At 43.0% G+C, this 22,140-nt stretch overlaps 2 protein-coding genes and 1 long non-coding RNA gene across 3 annotated transcripts in view; 2 read left to right on the top strand and 1 right to left on the bottom strand.

Annotated features, from left to right (window-relative positions):
* Nucleotides 1–5,765, top strand: part of chsy1 (chondroitin sulfate synthase 1) — a 29,371-nt gene extending 23,606 nt beyond the window's left edge. Inside the window, exon 3 of the mRNA XM_085165200.1 lies at nucleotides 3,037–5,765. Coding sequence (XP_085021326.1) covers nucleotides 3,037–4,629 — 1,593 coding nt within the window. The 3' untranslated portion in view covers nucleotides 4,630–5,765. The remainder of the gene's footprint in view (nucleotides 1–3,036) is intronic.
* LOC146525206 (uncharacterized) overlaps nucleotides 1–13,144 on the top strand; it is a 374,600-nt gene extending 361,456 nt beyond the window's left edge. Inside the window, exon 2 of the long non-coding RNA XR_014875006.1 lies at nucleotides 9,170–13,144. This is a non-coding gene — a long non-coding RNA (uncharacterized LOC146525206). The remainder of the gene's footprint in view (nucleotides 1–9,169) is intronic.
* Nucleotides 13,005–22,140, bottom strand: part of lrrk1 (leucine-rich repeat kinase 1) — a 94,591-nt gene continuing 85,455 nt past the window's right edge. The window contains exons 34-38 of the mRNA XM_085165047.1: nucleotides 19,978–20,175; nucleotides 19,661–19,875; nucleotides 17,542–17,982; nucleotides 15,030–15,131; nucleotides 13,005–14,529 (exon numbers count right to left, since the gene is read on the bottom strand). Coding sequence (XP_085021173.1) covers nucleotides 14,355–14,529; nucleotides 15,030–15,131; nucleotides 17,542–17,982; nucleotides 19,661–19,875; nucleotides 19,978–20,175 — 1,131 coding nt within the window. The 3' untranslated portion in view covers nucleotides 13,005–14,354. The remainder of the gene's footprint in view (nucleotides 14,530–15,029; nucleotides 15,132–17,541; nucleotides 17,983–19,660; nucleotides 19,876–19,977; nucleotides 20,176–22,140) is intronic.

Genomic DNA, 22,140 nt, shown 5'->3' with positions numbered 1-22,140 from the left:
CTGCTCTGTGTTGGTACTAGTGTTTGCAGGTTCGGTGGCTAATCATCTCGTGTCTAAACGCAGTCACTGGAACACCACCTTCCATCACACATGTCAACCCCAGAGCTATTGTGTTGCCGTCTTTGGTGCGGGAGGATTTTTCCTGAGTTGAAAAATTTGTTTAGACAGATCAAGCCTGCATACAAGAGAGCCAATTACAGCAGCATAATGCTGTCTCCAATTAGATTCGCAACGTGCACTCTGAGGCAGGCACTGCTTATTGTCCTGCAGATTAAACCCAGCAAGCACACTGGCCCTCTGGCCTCACCGCCTGCTGTGAGCCTCAGGCCTCTTTTTTCCTTTGCCTGCAAGTCAAGCTTTAATGCATGAACCCTGTTGAGCTAATTGCAATCATGAACTGTCCGCTAAACATTTCAGGTGAATCTTCAGACATGTTTTAGATTTGTGATATCTAGCACACTGCTAGAGGTGAGATTAAATATCCTGTTCTAAAAATAACTAGTAATAATTAAATTAAATCCATAAAAACTAATGTTTGGGTTACTGTGGGTGAAATCCAGTCATGTGACCTTTAAGCTGATAATTTAACCATCATCAATTCCTTTGCCCTTCTTTGATTGGTTACACCATTATCCAGTGGTATAATCCTAATATACTGCATAACATCATTATGATACCATATCATTCTCAAGCTTGTGCTGTGTAGTTGTGTGTTTTACAGTGAATTTTCAGCTAAACAAGGATCTGACTAGATTGTCTTGATTTCTAAATATCAAACAAGAAATACTGATGAACTGACCCTACTGCTAACCCTACTATACTAATCCTAACTATAATTGTTTTGGTTTTTTGTTTGTTTTCTGCCCATTTTTGTCTTGTGCATATTTGATGATATTAGATTTTTTAGCTTTTATAACAGTGCTAGTAGTGCAGCAGCCTTTCTTCCTTCGTTCATTTGAAAGGTGCTCCATTCAACTCAGACACCCTGTTTTTAATAAGCAGTCTCTTTTTGCGCCCAGCCAAATATAGCATGTAGCACTTTTCTCCTTATGAAAATAAAAAAATGATTGACTGACCAATGAGAATTCGTTTGGATTCGAGGGAAATATGGCCCCTGAGACTAAAGTCCTTATTTACATACCTAGAGTCAAACACAGACTTGCAGTGTCTGAGGATTCAGTGAAAAAGCACAAATCTTTGCTGCCTCATCCCAGGGTTGTGTCTAATATAATGATTCAGTGTAAGAGATGAGACCTTAGAACAGCCGCTGTGTATGTAATGAGTAAGAACAGTGACTAGAACAGCTGGGCCTAAAATGAGGCATACGAGGTTTCAGCTTGCAGCAATTACTTGTGACTTCTTCTTGGCTTGGCGTTGCAAAAGAACTGTTTGTGTTGATTAGCTGACAGGATGTTGTGATGTTAATGACTGTGAAGAAATTGCAATAATGAGTTTTAAGGAAGAAGTGAGTTGGTGTTAATAATGGTGAAGCAATAGAGGGAGGGGCATGAAAACATTGCGGCTGTCAGCCGATGGTTATCTGATCTTCCAACATCAGCATCAACTAGACTCAGAATTACAATCCCAAGTCGCAAAAATTAAAATAATTTTTTTTAAAAAGTTTAAAACAAACATTTTTTACTCACTCTACACCCACCAAATATACACATATGTAGTGCAACTTGTCAGGATGCTCAAAGTTTTTAAAGCACATCAATATGACTGATTTTGTGAGACGAGGGCCTTTCTCATGTCATGCCTCCCTCACATGAATACCATGTGTGGATTGGTTGGCCTGTGTCTGCCCATAAAGTCGCTCTTTTAACTGGCTAATGTATGTATTATCAGTGTGGTGTTTAATTGAGTAGCTTAGTGGGTAAATTGCTGGCCTTTTACCGCTGCTGTGCTGAAGGTTGTGGGTTCAAGTACAGCAATGGACACTTTTCTGTTTCACAAAACAAAACAAACGACCACTTTTATTCCTCACTTTAGTAAAGCTTGCTCTAAACTTGTCTCTATAGAACTCATCTGATACACCAAGAAGAGACTTGGTGCTGCTATTAAATTCACAATAACCTTTTTGAACGTTTAAACATTAAGTAAAGCAACACGTACTTCACCATATGTGCAGCGATTCTGCTTACAGATGTGCACAGTCATCTCAAAAGGCTGATTCATGCTAGTTAAAACCATGCTAAGTTGTGGCTATTATGCCATTGTGCTATGACCAGCATACATTCAGCAAAATAATAATATGTCAACATAAAGTAATGATCAGTTAACAAGGGTGTTCATCCCAACTGTTTTGGAGTTGGGGTTATACTTTGCAATCACAGGTTAAATAAAGATCAAATCTGATCTATAATCAGAAACACTGTCAGACAAATCTGCTGCAAGTCTTTTCAGTTGTTGCTGCACCTGCGTTCACATGGTTAAACATTTAAAGGTTGAAGATCTCTCCTTTCCACTTTACTTCCAATTATGAAGAAGCTACAGCATGTTTCGATGGGCTGGTTTCCCTCGTGGGTGAACTGAAATGTAGGTTAAAGTCATGGAAAAACAAACAAAGTCAGACCCTTGCCCTTCCTGTGGTCATATTTAGCTGTAGGTTTCATTTCACTCTCAGACGGCTCCTGTCCAGTTCTCAGTATAGCTTGTCCAGAGTTGTCTTCTCAAAATAGACTTCTTGACTGCAGCCGTTCTGATACTACCTTCATTGCAAGACAGCGTCACAAGCGCTGCCTTCTTTAACGGCTCAAAAACAGCGACTCCAGTATTTACACTGTCAAGCTCGTGCCACTCGAGGAGCCGTAGGTTTCTAAAGCAGGCCTAAAACATATTCTAACACTCGTATTTTCAGCAGTGTGCAGTATACACATGGAGATCTCATCAGCAAAATACTATACAATAACTGCCAGTGTTCAAAGTAAGCACTTAAACACATGCACAAGTATATTGGCTGTTCAGATATTAGAATCATGAGTTTATTTAATCAGTGCCACCTGGTTTTAAAGCAACGCTGTCCTGTCTCCACAGATGCAGCAGCTCTTCTACGAGAATTATGAACCAAACAAGAAAGGCTACATACGCGACCTCCACAACAGCAAGATTCATCGAGCCATCACGCTTCACCCCAACAAGAACCCCCCCTACCAGTATCGCCTTCACAGCTACATGCTCAGCCGCAAGATCGCAGACTTGCGCCACCACACCATCCAGCTGCACAGGGAGATTGTCCAGATGGGGCGCTACGGAGCGGTCGAGCCTGACCGAGAGGACCTCCAGCTCGGCATGCCCCCTTCGTTCATGCGCTTCCACCCCCATCAACGAGAGGAAGTTCTGGAGTGGGAGTTTCTGACGGGAAAGTACCTGTTCTCGTCGTCTGACAGTCAGCCACCCCGTCGTGGCATGGATTCCTCTCAAAGGCAGGCTCTGGATGACATCATCATGCAAGTGATGGAGATGATCAACGCCAACGCCAAAACACGTGGTCGTGTTATTGATTTCAAAGAAATCCAGTATGGCTACAGGAGGGTCAATCCCTTGTACGGGGCAGAATATGTTCTGGATCTGCTGCTGTTGTACAAGAAACACAAGGGAAAGACCATGACGGTTCCTGTGAGGAGACACGCCTACCTGCAGCAGACTTTTAGTAAGATCCAATTCAGAGAGGAGGAGGAGATGGATGCCAGAGGTCTGGCCAGCCACATCAACAAGGAATCCGACTCCCTCTCATTTCTGTCCAACTCGCTGAAGATGCTGGTGCCCTTCAAGCTGGCTACCTCTGGTCAGGATCAGAGGGAGCCCAAAGAAAAGAAGGTCAACATCCTGGTACCGCTGTCAGGCCGCTACGACATCTTTGTGCGCTTCATGGCTAACTTTGAACGAGTATGTCTGATCCCCAACCAAAATGTTAAACTACTGATCCTGCTCTTTAGCACCGATAACAATACTGAGCGGGTGAAGCAGGTGGAACTTATGAGGGAGTATCACATGAAGTATCCTCGAGCAGAGATGGAGATAAAGCCTGTGCCCGGCTCCTTCTCCAGGGCTTTGGCTCTGGAGGTTGGTTCATTACACTTCTCTAACGATTCCCTGCTTTTCTACTGTGATGTGGATCTGCTTTTCTCCAGCGAATTCCTCAAAAGATGTCGGACTAATGCTGTCCTGGGGGAGCAGACGTACTTCCCCATCATCTTCAGTCAGTATGACCCTAAAGTAGTATATGCTGGGAAGGTCCCCAGCAACAACCACTACGTCTTCACCTCTAAAACAGGCCTGTGGAGGAACTACGGATTTGGGATTGTCTGCGTATACAAGAGCGACCTGGTTCGAGCCGGAGGCTTCGACACTTCCATACAGGGCTGGGGGTTAGAGGACGTAGATCTTTATAATAAATTTGTCCAGTCAGGGATCAAGTTGTTTAGAAGCACAGACACAGGAATAGTTCACGTTCATCATCTAGTCACATGTGACCCCCACCTGGATGTGAAGCAATACAAGATGTGCCTGGGCTCCAGAGCTTCCTCGCATGGCTCCACCCAGCAGTTGGCCGAGCTCTGGCTCGAGAAGAACAACCACGGCTTCAGGAGACTGGCCAGCAATAATGGGTCAGTTAGGACAGCGTAAGAAGTGCTGGGTTGTCATTAAGTGAACTCACTTTCCCTTCTTAGTAGTAGTTTCACTGCTTAATTTATTTTTTAATGAAATTAAATAATTCACATTGATATATTTTTAAAATATCTTTCTTTTTTAAAAGAAACATCCTAATGAGCAGCTCGTCTGGCCAGTCTGTTCTTTCCTGATTGTTGCCGGGGCTCCTTCTGCGCATACGTTATCTGTCAGGCTGCTAGTTAGTTTGGTTATTAATGTTCGCCTCAGTAAAAGCAGACTGCTGTCCTCTCAGACCAACAGTGCTCAAACTACATTCAGTTGCTGATTGTGAACATGAATGAAACGACTGCCTGGGCCACTTCTTTGGAAAGCAGATTTAGGTGGTTTTCTTTTACATTTACTCTCATGGTTTTGGTGATATGACTTAACACTGTTTTTGTTTCTTTTTTATATATATATCTATATTTTGTATTGTTAATTTCTGTAGACCCAACTGCTGAATCTGCAATTCATGATTTTCTATCTAATTTATTGAATTTGCAGGCTTCATTTTCTACAATCTGCTGAAATGTGTATGTGGGACAGTTGTACATGTCAGTTGTGGTTAGTTTTCTTTTTTCCTTGAGCTCTCTCACCAAAGAGTTTTGCACAGTCTGCTTTTACATTTCATGGTGTGTGTGTGCGTGTGTGTGTGTGTCTGTGTGCGTGTGTGTGTCTGTGTGCGTGTGTGTGTGTGTGTGTGTGTGTGTGCGTGTGTGTGTCTGTGTGCGTGTGTGTGTGTTTTGCAGGCATGAACATGGAACTAGCTCCATAGTGGAGGACACACAAATCAAATCTTTTAAATGGGTGAAGTGTTGCACATCTGGCTTCCACTTCAAGCTTGATTTAGCAGCACTTTGATTGCTTAAGTCGCATATTTTATGAGGTTTTCTCTTTTTTCCAAATCAATTCCTCTCATGTTGACATGAGGTGTCATTCCTGTCTAGTTTTACAGGTTTGATGACAAATCATTTCCTCTTTCATGCCCCTGCCTGTGAACTTCCACTGTAGGACTCTGTTGGGTTTCTGCAGCATTACAACATGATTTATAACACTGATCACACAAGCAGTTACTGTGCTGTCATCATGGTTTGATTTTCTTGGACTTTAAATGTTTTATTGCTTTCTAAATGGACAAGGTTTTCTATTTAAAAAGAAATAAAATTGGGGGAGAGTAAATGCATTGTGTCATATTTTTCTGTCTCTGTTTTCCCTCCACCAGCTCACATACTGTGTGTCAGCCACCCGACTGATCCCTGAGCCTGGTTCAGGAGTTATCTTCCTGTTAAGACACCACACATTCTTCCTCCCTTTTGGTTTCTATGTGTTGTCGAGTCTTCATCTTGTATAATAAAGCTCTTTGAACGGGCATGTAATCAAATGTAAACAAAACAAAACACAACAACCGCAGATTATCAGAAGTTCTGAGGATGTGAGGCCTGTTGTTAATCCATCTTTTGAGGCATTCCTGCCCTAGCATTGATTACTAATCCATAAAAAGAATAATTTCACAACAGGCTCAAACTTCAAAGTCGTAGTAATTTAGATTGTGAGCAATAACATGTCAGCAACAATAAATCGTGTCCCTCAGAAGCTCCACTGAAGGAAAGGAGTTTAAACTTACTGGTAGTTCAGTAATCTCTCTGGACTTTTCAATGACACTGAGCAGTAACGTAAAGCTTTCCTAACATAAGGCTCTATCTTATCATTCATTAAAATGAATACAATCTTTTCTGGTTGTAAATAGACTGGTGCTTATTCAGTGCTTTTCTAATCTTAAAAAAAGCACTGAATAAGAGGCCGGCCACTCAAAGGACCTCGGACCTACGAGCAAAGCTACACACTTTGGGGAGGTTGTCACATGACAGTTTGCTCCAGGCCCAGGAATTGCAGCAACCCATACAACAGAGGGGAGGAGCCAGACTAAGGCAATTTTCTTTTTTTCGCCTGTCCCGTTTGGCTCTTTTGCATCAGAATTGTTGTCTAAAAGGTGAAGAAAGATGCCCAACAGATTTACTTTACCAAATGGACCATCCCAGCCTTGCCGTAATGGTCTATTTGATTCACCTTTTATTGTTTATTTTATGTTATTTTCACTTGCTAAATACGGGACAGACTTGAATGAGGGGGAGAAAGGAAGAGGGGGAAAAACAGTGGAGAAGAGGGGCGGGGATAAAGGGCAAAAAAACCAAAACCAACTAAATAAGCAAACAAAAAAATCCATCTATCGATCACCTGGATCACCTGTTGAGAAAGAAAAAAGAAAACAAGCAGAAGAAAACGAGAGTAATAGAATAAACAACATCACAATGATATATGGGAATATGACAGTAAATACTAAATATTAAACATTATTGTGCAGCACGTAAGATCGACAGCACAGTGTGCTTTGAGGTAGGAGCCAAAAAGGGTGTAGTTTGTGTGTGTGATCACCCGTGTCTACACCTGTGAGCATGGACGCTTGTTTTTAAAAGGTTCCTTCATGTAATGATCTGCTAGAGGGTGTGGGGGGGGCCACAGCCCCGTCCTCCAGGGCATGAAGCAGGTATGGAGGAGATCAAAACTCCAGACATCCAGAGGCCCTCAGAACACAAGAGACCAAGGAAGACCAACAGAGGGGCAGCCGCGCCACTGTCCCAGAAAGAGCTGAGGAGAGTCCCAGATGAGGGGTCACTCAGCAGCCGCGGAGCAGAAGCCAGGGGGGGTTGCAGTGACGTGCCCGTGAGCTCCGCCGGCAGCCAGCTGCGCCTGAGTGACCGAGCCCCAGGCCGAGAGGCCGGGGGCACCCCACCCCCGAAGTGGCCCGAGCGAGCCCCAGGCTCCAGGCCCCGATAAGCAGCCACCAAGGAGTGAGCCGGTGTGTACCTGGACGCCCATCCCCGGACACAAAGAACCACCAACGCACCGATGTCTGAGGGCGTCTGACACCGGCAGGGGAAGTGGTGAAGTGGTGACTAAGGCATTAGTCTTGTATTACTCCCTTCTTCTAGCTCAAAATTACTCGCCAAGTGGCAAGGGCATGGTCACACTGCGAGTGGGGGATTTGGACTTTCAACTTAACCTCTTTAAAGCACGGAGAGAGGCTGAAACTGCTTCTCTAGTGAGTCTGGTAAGGGAAAGTGATGAGTTGGGGTAGGCGGTGCCAAATTCCACCGATCCCGCCTCCCTCCATTGTGATAACCATCTCCAGAAAGTGGATGTTGCTGCATTGCAACAGCATTTTGCAGACTACTCTATTTCTCTTAAAATATAGAAGTCCCGACTGCTCGTGAGTTGGCACAATATAAATACAACTGAATTGAATATGCCACTGTTGAAATGTGCACATACATACAGGAAGACAGAACCTTAGCTCCAACAAGAATAGGAAACATTTTTACTTGTAAAACTGTAACATTTGGTCTCGTGTTAAAAAGAGGAGCCCAATGCTACACATCGGGAAATCAGGGAATATCATTTTTGATTAGACAGTGGTTTAAGTTAATGTTCAAATGATGGCTTTTTGTTTCACTTTATACATTTTGTAGGGTATACAATATGACAACACAATAGCCACAAATGCCTCAGAGGATGAGGAAGTAACAACTCTAAATTATCATATTTTTACTTCCTGCTGTTTGACTTGGTGAAGGGCTTCCTGTGAGAGAAGACTTAGAGAATTGTTACACTATTTTAGGCAAATGTCTTGTCATCAGTTGGCTCATGAAGATTCTGAGAAACCAGAATTTATTAAATTAATTGAATCTCCAAGTCTGTGTATATATTTAACATCCCTTTAATTATAAAGACAGTTTTATTGTTGTCAAAATAAAACAAAAGGCACCAAATCTTTAGAATGACACCAGCAACCAAAGTTTTTTTGTTTGTTTTATATCTTAACAAAAAGCAATACTTGTCTTTACTACCCTCTCCTGTCTTAAAAAAAACTAAGGATGCACAACTACAAACCTTTAACTATGAATTCGTAGGGCAGGCGTAATATACAGTACTGTGCAAAAGTGATGGCAGGTGTGAAAAACTGTTATAAAGAAAGCTTTCAGAAATATAAATGACTGTTTATTGAACCCAAATGTATTCTGCAGCAGGACAACAACCCAAACACACAGCCACAGTCATTAAGAACAAGAAGTACTGGAAGTGATGCTCTGGCCCCCACAGAGCCCTGATCCCAGCATCATTGAGTGTGTCTGGGATTACATGAAGAGACAGAAGGATGTGAGGAAGCCTGCATCCAATTCAATTCAATTCAATTCAATTTTATTTATATAGCGCCAAATCACAACAAAAGTCGCCTCAAGGCGCTTCATAGATACAGAGAAAAACCCAACAATCATATGACCCCCTATGAGCAGCACTTTGGCGACAGTGGGAAGGAAAAACTCCCTTTTAACAGGAAGAAACCTCCAGCAGAACCAGGCTCAGGGAGGGGTGGGGCCATCTGCTGTGATTGGTTGGGGTGAGAGAAGGAAGACAGGATAAAGACATGCTGTGGAAGAGAGACAGAGGTTAATAACAGGTATGATTCAATGCAGAGAGGTCTGTTAACACATAGTGAGTGAGAAAGGTGACTGGAAAGGAAAAACTCAATGCATCATGGGAATCCCCCGGCAGCCTACATCTATTGCAGCATAACTAAGGGAGGATTCAGGGTCACCTGGTCCAGCCCTAACTATATGCTTTAGCAAAAAGGAAAGTTTGAAGCCTAATCTTGAAAGTAGAGATAGTGTCTGTCTCCTGAATCCAAACTGGAAGCTGGTTCCACAGAAGAGGGGCCTGAAAACTGAAGGCTCTGCCTCCCATTCTACTTTTAAATACTCTAGGAACAACAAGTAGGCCTGCAGAGCGAGAGCGAAGTGCTCTAATAGGGTGATATGGTACTACAAGGTCATTAAGATAAGATGGGGCCTGATTATTTAAGACCTTGTATGTGAGGAGCAGGATTTTGAATTCAATTCTGGATTTAACAGGAAGCCAAAACAGGAGAAATATGCTCTCTCTTTCTAGTCCCTGTCAGTACTCTTGCTGCAGCATTTTGGATTAACTGAAGGCTTTTCAGTGAGTTTTTTGGACATCCTGATAATAATGAATTACAGTCGTCCAGCCTGGAAGTAATAAATGCATGAACTAGTTTTTCAGCGTCACTCTCAGACAGGATATTTCTAACTTTAGAGATGTTGCATAAATGGAAGAACGCAGTCTTACATATTTGTTTAATATGTGCGTTGAAGGACATATCCTGGTCAAAAATGACTCCAAGGTTCCTCACAGTGTTACTGGAGGCCAAGGTAATGCCATCCAGAGTAAGAATCTGGTTAGATACCATATTTCTAAGCTTTTCAGCGCCGAGTACAATGACCTCAGTTTTATCTGAGTTAAGAAGCAGAAAGTTAGTGGCCATCAGTCTTTATGTCTTTAAGACATTCCTGCAGTTTAACTCATTGGTGTGTGTTATCTGGCTTCATGGACAGATAGAGCTGGGTGTCATCTGCATAGCAGTGAAAATGTATGCTATGTCTTCTAATGATGCTGCCTAGAGGAAGCATGTATAATGTAAACAGAATTGGTCCTAGCACTGAACCCTGTGGAACTCCATAATTAACCTCAGTGTGTGAAGAGGACTCTCCATTTACATGCACAAATTGGAGTCTATTAGATAGATATGATACAAACCACTGCAGTGCAATACCTGTAATACCTACAGCATGTTCTAATCGCTCTAATAGGATATTATGGTCGACAGTATCGAATGCTGCACTAAGGTCAAGAAGGACAAGCACAGAGATGAGTCCACTGTCAGAGGCCATAAGAAGATCATTTGTAACCTTCACTAAAGCTGTTTCTGTGCTGTGATGAACTCTGAAACCTGACTGAAACTCTTCAAATAAACCATTCCTCTGCAGATGATCTGTTAGCTGTTTGACAACTACTCTTTCAAGGATGTTTGATATGAAAGGAAGGTTGGAGATTGGCCTATAATTAGCTAAGACTGCTGGGTCTAGAGATGCTTTTTGAGTAAAGGTTTAACTGCAGCCACCTTGAAGGCCTGTGGTACATAGCTGATTATTAGAGATAGGTTGATCATATTTAAGATTGAAGAATTAATCAATGGCAGGACTTCTTTGAGCAGTTTTGTAGGAATGGGGTCTAAAAGACACGTTGATGGTTTGGAGGGGGACTAACCACAGATCTGTGGTTAGTCCCCCCAAGATGTTTAGAACAACCGACCAGCCGAGTTCCTTCAAAAGTGCAAGTGTACCTGGAAGAATTGATGCTGCTTTGAAGGCAAAGGGTGGTCACACCAAATACTGACTAGATGTAGATTTCTCTTTTGTTCCTTCACATTTTGTTAACTGATGAAAATAAACGATTAACACTTCCATTTTTGAAAGCATTCTTTGCTTAAAGCAGTTCTTCTCACCTGCCTAAAACCTTTGCACAGTACAGTAGGTTCTTGCCATGGATACTATACGCAAATGGTAAATGGCCTGTATTTATATAGCGCTTTACTAGTCCCTAAGGACCCCAAAGCGCTTTACACATCCTGTCATCCACACATTCACACACTCATTCACACACTGGTGATGGCAGCTACATTGTAGCCACAGCCACCCTGGGGCGCACTGACAGAGGCGAGGCTGCCGGACACTGGCGCCACCGGGCCCTCTGACCACCACCAGTAGGCAACGGGTGAAGTGTCTTGCCCAAGGACACAACGACCGAGACTGTATGTAAATCTAGATGGCCAGCAGTGGCAAGAATTAGTCTTGTGAGGAACTGAGAGGCTATGAGACCATGGCTGCTCTCGGCATTTTGCCCAAAATGAGAGTTATTCATGACGCTGAGAGGTACCGGCCAGATATAATCGGGCTCACCTCAACGCACGACTTGGATTCTGAAACCAGTCTCCTGTCTCAGTCTGGAGTTGCTTGGCGAGAGGTAGCGGGCGTCCTAATATCCTAGTATCCCCTCAGCTCGCTGCCTGTACATCGGGGTTTCTCCCGGTGAACGAGAGGGTTTGTTCCCTGCTCCTTCAGGTCAGTGAACGGGTCCCGATTGTCCTCTGTGCCTATACGCCTGAACAAACAATTCGGATTACCCAGCCTTCTTGGGGTCCCTGGGTGGGGTGTGTGAGGGTGCTCCACCTGGGGACTCTGTTGTCCTACTGGAAGACTTCAACACTCATGTGGGCAATGACAGTGAGACCACGAGGGAGTGTAACTGCATGGTTCTTACTCAGTTTCTAAAAATAAAATTGTTACTAGGCTAAAATCTAACACTAAAACATTTTGAGGTGTAATGACAGCCCTTTTTAGCTGTGAAATCGTGTTTCCAGCTCTCCCAGTAACAATCGACACACTCAGACTTCTGTTGTATAAACACGAGCAGTTTGGTGGCACAGTGGGTAGCACTGTTGTGTCAGAGCAAGAAAGTCCTGAGCTAGAATCCAGCATCTTGGCGAGACCTCGGGGTCACATGTGGTGTAACACACGATCAATAGTGCAAGCCATACATCTATTTCACAAGCAACTATTTACAGTTACCAGGGTCTCCAAGGCCAAAAATAAACAGAAAGCCCACTCTTCCTGGAAATAAAAGAAATCATTACACTCTGGAGCAAAACCATCCATCCAAAAGTCTCGTTCCCGTTGGGCTCCGCCAGAGTGAAACCAAAGAAGAAAAATACCAGACACTTTCCAGATGGTATCATGTCCCCATACTTTTTTTTTTTTACTGCATTTTATAATTCCATCAATTTAACAAAATCCTCAAGACCATTCACTGCAATGCAGCCCCAACTATGACAGTTGTGTTTCACAGATGGCTGTAGACACTCATTACCTCTCTTTTGTTGGTGAGTTCAACCAAAAATTTAAAATTTGGTTCATATGAACTGTTGCTACTTTAAGCCTAGCCAGTTCCTGTTTGATTTTGCAGTTTCTTACCCTTATCAGCTTCTTCACACCCACTCTTCCACTCAGACCTTTTATGAGGAGTCTTTGGAAATAGCTGAAGGGCCAGATTGCTGGATTTTCTTTTATCCTATTTCTTGAGAACATGACTTCCATATACTGGAATACTGGATTCTGCTAATATGCTGTAAATTGTTTTTGGACCTGTCACTTCTTTTGTCCCGGTTTCCTCAGTTTAAGGTCGCATTGCACGCCATAATGAGCCGAGGTTTATAACAGCCAAAAATACTATTTTACTTCTGTCAAAGTCATCCAGACCTGCAGCCTTTCGCTCCTTGAGCTTTCACAGCTCACTCCTCACCTGAAGTGTTGAAAGCAACAGCATGGTGGGGGAGAGTACACACACTAACACTTGGCCTTTGTAAATAAACGGTAACTTAATAACTAATTATTCTGTTATTTATTTGTTGACAATAAAATGAAAAAAGAATGAATTATGTACAGCTGATAAGATAACAATTACATTCTGATGAGATAAGAACATTTTTTGTATTAAAGCAATTTAAAAAAAAGCACAACAAGCATCTGTTGTCTGCATAATGTGAGGCTGTCACACAACATAAGAAACATTATTAAAATATGACCCCAGAACATTACATATACATGCTGTGGTAATCTTTGTGCAAGTAAAACGTTTACAGCGAACATATTTTAATCAAAACACAAATACTTTGCTGAACCTATGAGTGAACACACAAAATTTAAATAATTATAAAACACCACGCTCCCAAATGGTACATGAATACGAGGACTTTCACACTGGAACATTTGCTCTTTACCTCTAATGTTGCCATGACCATTGCTAGACTACACCTTGTGCTGATCTTAACAACAGTATTTGACATCCTGGGAAAGAAAGTGGGTCCTGTGAGTCCCTTGTGCAACTGAGGGTAATTTGAACCTCGTGAAGGCCAGCAACAACAAAAGCTACTAGTTATTAGGAGGTCAACTGTTGAACATGCTTAATCCTTTCTGGTGTTTTACAGATCACAATACAAGAGAAGCAGCAAGAACCACAGAGCTTCATTCACACAAAACGTTTTCATGTGTAAGAATCTGATAAAACATTTTCATGATGCAGACTGAGAATAATCGAACTGTTACACAATAATGTTGCACAAAACACGGATGTTAGTTTGCTGTTTACAGTTTGAGCTGCAGCTTGCATCCAGATTTACATGCACTGTTTAAAACAAAACTAAAGAAATTTAGCAAATATAGACTTAAACTTCGTCCCTATAACAGCCAGCAACACATTTACGACTCTGTCTGCTCCGAGAACACAGCAACACAGAGTTGGAACAACAGCATCTTAAATCACTTAATTTAAATAATCAATGTCTGTTGTTTCAGAATCTCCCAGCACTGTGTCACCTCCAGAACAGTATACTGACCTTTAGGAAGACTTAAACAGGCTACAGTGATGGGGTAAAGTCAGCATCAAACACCTCACCACACACTCAACCACATCTTGAACTGAATCATAACCATTAACCAAAGTTTACTCTGTGATTCAGCTTCATGGTTTTTATATTTTCTGGTTTAAAGTTAGATTGTACTGAAGTATTCAGTGGTGTCCAGCTTCGAGATCATCCCTCATTGGAGACCCGGTTTGCCTCGCTGTTCTGCAGCCCCCTGCTCTGAACACTGGCAGCCTGTCAGGGTGCATTCCCCTTGGCTCAGCTGCCATACAGAGATCGGATTATGCACCTTGCTGTTGCAACAAAACGACTACTTTCTTTTCCTCATGTTGGTCTCCAAGTGGCCCAGCTTCTCATAGCACTGGTAGAAGACTTCCAGCTCCGAGCCCCAGGCCCTCCAGACACACAGGCACCACTCCATGTTTTCCTTCTGAAAACCACACACGACCGTGTCCTTTGCCACGAGCGCTGCTTCCCTCAGGATTCTGAGAGAAAGAGAGAGGAGGAAGTGACACAGTGTACAGTGTGTGGGAAGGGAGATAAAGTCATTTATTTGACCTCCTACTGAACTTTAAGTGTTCATGTTCAGATTCAAGCTCCACAGATTGTGTTTGCTTTGTTTTAACACACTTCCCATACTTTCATTATCTGCCATATTTGGTTTGTGAAGCAGTTTATAAGTTGGCTGTATGAAAGCCTTCTTGTAAAGCTATAATATAATTTTGCCTTTTTTGACTGGTTGAGATGTAATCCAAATTACACATTTGACAAAGCTGAAAAATATCCGGTAGGTAACAGTTTAATCAACAGAATTCATCAATGATCAGTGAGACAAAATGAATAAACGGTGGATTTCTAAGGTTGGTTTAACCATGTTTGGCAGAAAAGAACTATGTATCTGAAAAAAGAATAAATTAGTTAAAAAAGTAAATAATACGAGGCTTTACATTTCCCATCATGTCTGCTGAACAAGAAATGAGCTCACCCCAAATATGAACATCCAGGTGGAGTGAGGACAGCAATGACGCGGCCCTGTAGCTGATTAGCAAGTGGCTGTATTTCGATGACCATCACATCACCTCCACGCCTGCCAAACAACACACATAGCACCCAATACATTTAAGCCTTTTTACTGTATGTCATTGAAATGAGCTTCCAGTTTGGATTCAGGAGACAGACACTATCTCTACTTTCAAGATTAGGCTTCAAACTTTCCTTTTTGCTAAAGCATATAGTTAGGGCTGGACCAGGTGACCCTGAATCCTCCCTTAGTTATGCTGCAATAGATGTAGGCTGCCGGGGGATTCCCATGATGCATTGAGTTTTTCCTTTCCAGTCACCTTTCTCACTCACTATGTGTTAACAGACCTCTCTGTATTGAATCATATCTGTTATTAATCTCTGTCTCTCTTCCACAGCATGTCTTTATCCTGTCTTCCTTCTCTCACCCCAACCGGTCGCAGCAGATGGCCCCGCCCCTCCCTGAGCCTGGTTCTGCTGGAGGTTTCTTCCTGTTAAAAGGGAGTTTTTCCTTCCCACTGTCGCCAAAGTGCTTGCTCATAGGGGGTCATATGATTGTTGGGTTTTTCTCTGTATCTATGAAGCGCCTTGAGGTGACTTTTGTTGTGATTTGGCGCTATATAAATAAAATTGAATTGAATTGAATTGAAGTGAAATATAACACTTTGCTATGTTGCTGGAGAAGGTTGTACCGGGTTCAAACCCACAATTCCTAATTTAAAGATACGAACAATAGGTGGAACTCTGCGTAACCTATCAAACTTGCTATGAAACAGTTTGATATGAACACGGCATTTAACATAGTTGTTAAAGGATAGCTCACGTTTGAATTCAAATACTCCTAATTATGGATTTTTTTGGGATACATACCAATCAGCTGCAAATTAAATGTGAATTAAAATAAAAACCACTGATAAGTGATGTCAATACACCATCATCATCATGTTTCCTCAGTGTTACATTGTGTGCCACAGTGGCAGTAGCTTCTCAAAGCAGGATAATATTCTCAAAAACATAACAGCAGCTCAGAGGCCTGGCTTATCCAAGTGGGCATGTGGTCTACAATAAGCCCGATCAATGGAGGTCCCACAACATGACTCATAGGATCCAGATGTGCCAAACACCAAGTGACGTAGTGGATGTAGGACATCCTGAAAGGTCCTACATCCATCCTCTGAAAGCTCTGTCATTCTGTCAGCACAAGGGGGACCTCCAAAAACCACACAGGTGTGTGTAATATTTTTGTTGATTTGTATAGGCATTATAAGCTGCTGCAGAAGATGTTTCCACAACTTTAAACACATAATCTAGCTTCCCCTTTTTTGGGGAGCAGTTAACATTGTCATTCAATATTCCCTCCTGAGTGGAGCTCAATATTTTCTTGATGTATTTAAGTAATTTCAGAAGTTGGATGATTTTCTCTATGACAAAAACTGAATTTTTTGTGCCACTTCTAGTTCCAGCTCGACCTGGAGCGGTTCGCAGCCGAGTGTGAAGCAGCGGGAATGAGGATCAGCACCTCCAAATCTGAGGCCGTGGTTCTCAGCCGGAAAAGGGTGGAGTGCCCACTCCAGGTCGGGGATGAGTTCCTGCCCCAAGTGGAGGAGTTCAAGTACCTCGGGGTCTTGTTCGCGAGTGATGGGAGAAGGGAGCCGGAGATCAACAGACGGATTGGGGCTGCAGCTGCAGTGATGTGGACGCTGCACCGGTCCGTCGTGGTGAAGAGGGAGCTGAGTGTAAAAGCGAAGCTCTCAATTTACCGGTCGATCTACGTCCCTACCCTCACCTATGGCCACGAGCTGTGGGTAGGGACCGAAAGAACGAGATCGCGGATACAAGCGGCGGAAATGAGCTTCCTCCGAAGGGTGGCTGGCATCTCCCTTAGAGATAGGGTGAGAAGTTCAGCCATCCGGGAGGGGCTCAGAGTAGAGCCGCTGCTGCTCCACATCGAAAGGAGCCAGCTGAGGTGGTTTGGGCATCTGACAAGGATGCCTCCTGGGCGCCTCCTGGGTGAGGAGTTCCAGGCATGTCCCACCGGGAGGAGGCCCCGGGGCAGACCCAGGACACGCTGGAGATATTATATCTCTCTGCTGGCCTGGGAACGCCTTGGTGTCCCCCGGATAAGCTGGAGGAGGTGGCTGGGGAGAGGGAGGTCTGGGCCTCTTTGCTTAGGCTGCTGCCCCCGTGACCCGGATAAAGCGGAAGAAGATGGATGGATGGATGGATGTGCCACTTCTATACAACAATGTTTTATACTTTCATATACACTGCATGTACAATGTATTCAATGTATAACAACTAGCATATAATTGCATGAAACTTCATAATTGTTTAAATTATGTAAATAGGTTTTAAAATGTTCAATTTCAGTTTAATTTATTTACCCAATCAAAAATTAATTAATTTTATATTTACATGCATCTCCGAGTTTGTTTTTGTTTTGTTTCTTTGCTCTGTTTGTGTGCATTTGTTCTTACCTGGGGATCCACAGAGTTCCATTCACGTGCAGCACTGTGAAAGCTTGAAGATGAGGTGCGGCAGGGTTAACAGTTTCTGCAGATTCCAGACCATAACCTTTGGAGGATGACGGGCGTTTGTGGTTCCTCCCCATCTCCTCCAGGTCTGCAGGCTGTAAGACACCACTGCAGCTGCCAAATGAGCTGTGGTCTACGCTGCTTGAAGAGTCTAACTCTACTGGCTCCAAGGAGCAAGCAGATGATATAGAGCAGTAGTCTGTGAGTGAATCCTGGTGCTGGATCATCTGAGTACCTGCCTGCTCATCGAAGATCAATGTCACTTTTTCATTGGACCACTCTGGCTTCTCTTTTTGGTGTGTGGATTTGAGATCAGTCATTGGTGTTAGCCCTGTGGGACGCTGCACAGTAAAGACGCTCCGTAGAGGACTGCTATCCCCGCAGCTGAAAGCAGGACGTGATTTTAAGTATCATCAAGAAATACAACGTCTACACAGAGATATTTAAACTGTACAGAACAAGCCTGATAGAAAGCAAAAGATTTCTCTGGAAAGAAAACTAGTGAGAGATGTGTCTACAGACCCAAGAAGAACTGCAAGGACACTAGCGAATGACTTAACCAAGCTGGGAATTATAGTCTGAAAGAAGCCAATCACTAGAACCCTGCACAGGAAAACATACTCAAACAATGACTCAACTAGAGCTGCCTTGTCAACATGGAAGGATTAAACATATATAGACCAAAATGTGAAAGTTACTGATGAAACACCTGGCCAATTCAAGCCCTGGTGTTTCATGTCACCAGCCCCCCAACACCGTCCCACAGTCTGGAAGGCATGCACAGCATTCTGATAAAGGGTGTGTACGCCATGCTATAGGCTGCTGCAGGTAGAACTGCTGATAATCATATGCTCAATGTTTCATTACTACAATGATTCTGAATGCCACCACCAGCATATAACAGAGTCCTTAGGCTAAACCACTTTTCACTGGGAGATATTGATTTCACTACCACGTGACAGAACCTTGAAAATAGTATCACGAATTACACCCCAGTTGCTTTCATCATGGCAATGGAGGCGATCATCAGAGGTTCAAACTGGGTGGTGACAAGCAGCTCAGGTGTCCAGTTAACACTAATCAGGGCTTTATGGATGACATAACAACACTGACGACAACACCGTCAAATATCACACAGACCAGGATGAAGATCATTTCTGATAAACCAAGAAGCATCTCCATCACCAAAGGATAGCTATCTAACGAATTAATACTGAACCAATACCAATGATATCAGAGAATCTGTCTTGGGAGATTAAGATGCAAAACAGATCAATCAAATGAAGCAGGATGCTGTTTGGGAATCCACTCTGACACATAAGCTATACTGTGAAGATAGTTTTTCAAAATGCTACATAAAGCATAAATATCCATATTGATATATTGGGGCGATCGTGGCTCAAGAGTTGGGAGTTCGTCTTGTAATCGGAAGGTTGCCAGTTTGAGCCCCGGCTCGGACAGTCTCGGTTGTTGTGTTCTTGAGCAAGACACTTCACCTACTGCCTACTGGTGGTGGTCAGAAGGGCCGATGGCGCGATATGGCAGCCTCGCTTCTGTCAGTCTGCCCCAGGGCAGCTGTGGCTACAACTGTAGCTGCCTCCACCAGTGTGTGAATGTGAGAGTGAATGAATAGTGGTATTGCTATATAAATGCAATCCATTATTATTATTAATCTGAAGCAAGACTCCACTGATAGCTAGAAATTCCACAGTTCTGGTTAATTGGACACCGACCAAACCTATGAGTTTGAGGAGATTGTCCAGACTGAGCTTTGTTCCCGTTCCACAGTGGGACAGATACTTGCATGACTATAGGTATATTGTATGTACAGTCAGTCACACAAAAACTGACTATACAAACATAACACAAATAAAATTATTAGCTGTTTGAATATAAAAACAACAGCTAAGAACAGTCTTGAACAGAGTTGCATAAGAATAGTAAGAGTATAATTGTACAAGTTCTCTACGCTGCAAGATCTCTATCTGTCACAGACGCATGTTTGTAGACACAGGTCTACAAAAGTACACCCTACAGGCCTTGATACCAAAACCTCACTCACCAGTACTTGGCACAGAGCTCGTAGGAGGCAGCATGGTAGAGCAAGAGGGTGTTCGTGTAGTCATCCAAAGTCCAGACTGCTTCTTCTCCCCATAGACTAAAGCTGGTTTCCAAAGATATGACGGTAGATGGTGGGCTATAGGTCTCCAGCCTGTAAACTGCCTGAAGACTCAGACAGTCTATAACTAGCAGGCCCGGGCCATTGGAGAACCATAACTGATAAACATAAATGTATAGACATGGTTCGGCTGATGAGTTCATGTGTAGCCATTATATGACTCAAACATAACTTTGACATGGTTGGTACTGTCTGTTCACCTGGGATCCACTGCCAACCAGAGCCATGGTCCTGATGGGATAAGGTCTCTGCCTGGGATCTGAATCCTTCAGACCAAACACCGTCTTATTCAGGGTGTGGGAGCAGATGTATGTTTCTCCTTCTAGTGGAAGGTCCTCCACTACGTTATACACCGCCAACAGACCATCTGACATCCCTGCAAACACTTTGTCCAGGCTCTTAATAGGAGGAGAAAAAGAATATTTACATTTAAATACTCGTTTCACTCTTCACTCTCTCTTTGTAAACCACCTTACCTCACCTACAAACCCCTCCACCTTACCATGGTGGAGGGGTTTGTTGTTGGGCGAAAAGCAAGGTGGTTATATAGTGTAGTGGTTCACACATGTGATTTAATGTATGAAAGGTCAGTTGTTTAAAACAGGATAAGAGACAAATCCTTAAGAGGGCTGTGTCAGAAAAGCACCAGGTTTAAAAATATGTAACTAACTCCAAACCCTGCAGGACGTGAGGGAGAATAAGATAAGATAACTCTTTATTGTCATTGCACAGTCATACATAGTACAATAGTACAATGAAATTGGAAAACTGTCCTACGTCAGCACTACATATAACACAACACGACACGATATGACACATCACAACGCAACACAAACAACACAACACAGTATAATAACTTAGTAATAAAAAAGAAGAATAAGTGTATTTTTATTGCACACTGTTATTATTGCACATTAATTATTATTGCACCTTGTTATAAATATAAATATTATTATTGTTATTGTTTTAAACATTGTTACCTCCCCCCTAAAAAAGTCCAGGGAGGTAGCCAATCAGGTCAGCTATTTGCATTGATCAGGGCTGTTGCCCTGTTGTAAAAGCTGTCCTTGAGTCTATTTGTCCGGGACCTCAGCAGCCTGAACCTCCTGCCGGACGGCAGCAGCTTAAACACCCGGTGTCCTGGGTGTGTGCAGTCCTGCAGGATGCTGCGTGCCATCTTGAGACAGCGAGTGCTGTACAGGTCCTTCAGGCAGTGTTGCCAACTTAGCGACTTTGTCGCTATATTTAGCGAGTTTTCAGACCCCCTAGCGACTTTTTTTCCAAGAAAAGTTGCTAAAAAAAAAGACGTGAAAGCGCATATCGCTTTTACTCTCAACAAGCAGCGGGTGCTGTAACGCAGTCAGTTCTTCTTTTACTCTTATGCTGTTTTGTGGATCAGGTTTAAGACTACTTATAAACACACACACAGTAACTCCACCAGAGTGCCTATTTCGGGTCACTTTTGCCGGTCCAAGCCCGGGTAAAGGATCAGAGTTGGAATTGTGACATTACAAAACAATAATTGCTAAAATAAATTTAATTTGTAGTTCTAAATAAATTCTAAATGCATTTAGGACATTTTTTACTCACTTTATGTCTCGTCCACGATGTTATTTCTCTCTCCAGCAGCGTAGGTTACATTTACATTAGCATGACCAATTATGCAAATTAGGTGATGACGTCATTTAGCGACTTCTAGCGACTTTTAGGACAACCAATAGCGATTTTCCTTACTGAGGAGTTGGCAACACTGCCTTCAGGGAGGGAAGAGGATGTCTAATGATTTTTTGGGCCATGTTGATGACCCTCTGGAGTGCCTTTCTGTGTGCTGTGGTGCAGCTGGAGAACCACACACCGATGCAATATGTCAGCACACTTTCAATGGAGCAGCGGTAGAGCCTGACAACTCCACCTTAGACCATGGAGCCGGCTCAGCACAGCACAAGAAGAACATAAGCCTGCTCACTTGTTGGTCTACCACCTGCATTAGGTGCTATAGGGGTTGGTGGATTATGGATTGGGTGATGTAGAGACCAGGATGGTCCAATCTCAGAATGTTAGCTCTCTGTAGTCGGGCTCATGTCAACCCACAGTTTGGATTTTGAAACCAGTCTTATGGAGAGGGACTGGAGTCCAATCCAGAGTTACCTTCAGTGAGAGGCATTGTGGACGGGGAAGGGCATACGTGTATCCCTCTAGTTTGGTATCTGTATGTTGGAGGTGTTCTGGGTTTGTTTTTTAATTAAGTATTGCTTTTTTTCATCTTCAGATTGGGGAAGGAATCTCAATTGTTGTTTCTACTTAAGTTCCAAACAGTGGTTCAGAGAACCAGTAACTGACTAGTGGCACCTTTTTTTGAGTAA

The sequence above is a fragment of the Neolamprologus multifasciatus genome, chromosome 1 (genome assembly GCF_963576455.1).
Source record: "Neolamprologus multifasciatus chromosome 1, fNeoMul1.2, whole genome shotgun sequence".
NCBI lineage: Eukaryota > Metazoa > Chordata > Actinopteri > Cichliformes > Cichlidae > Neolamprologus > Neolamprologus multifasciatus.
The sequence above is the reverse complement of the archived record's forward strand: the minus strand, read 5'-3'. Positions and strand labels throughout refer to the sequence as shown.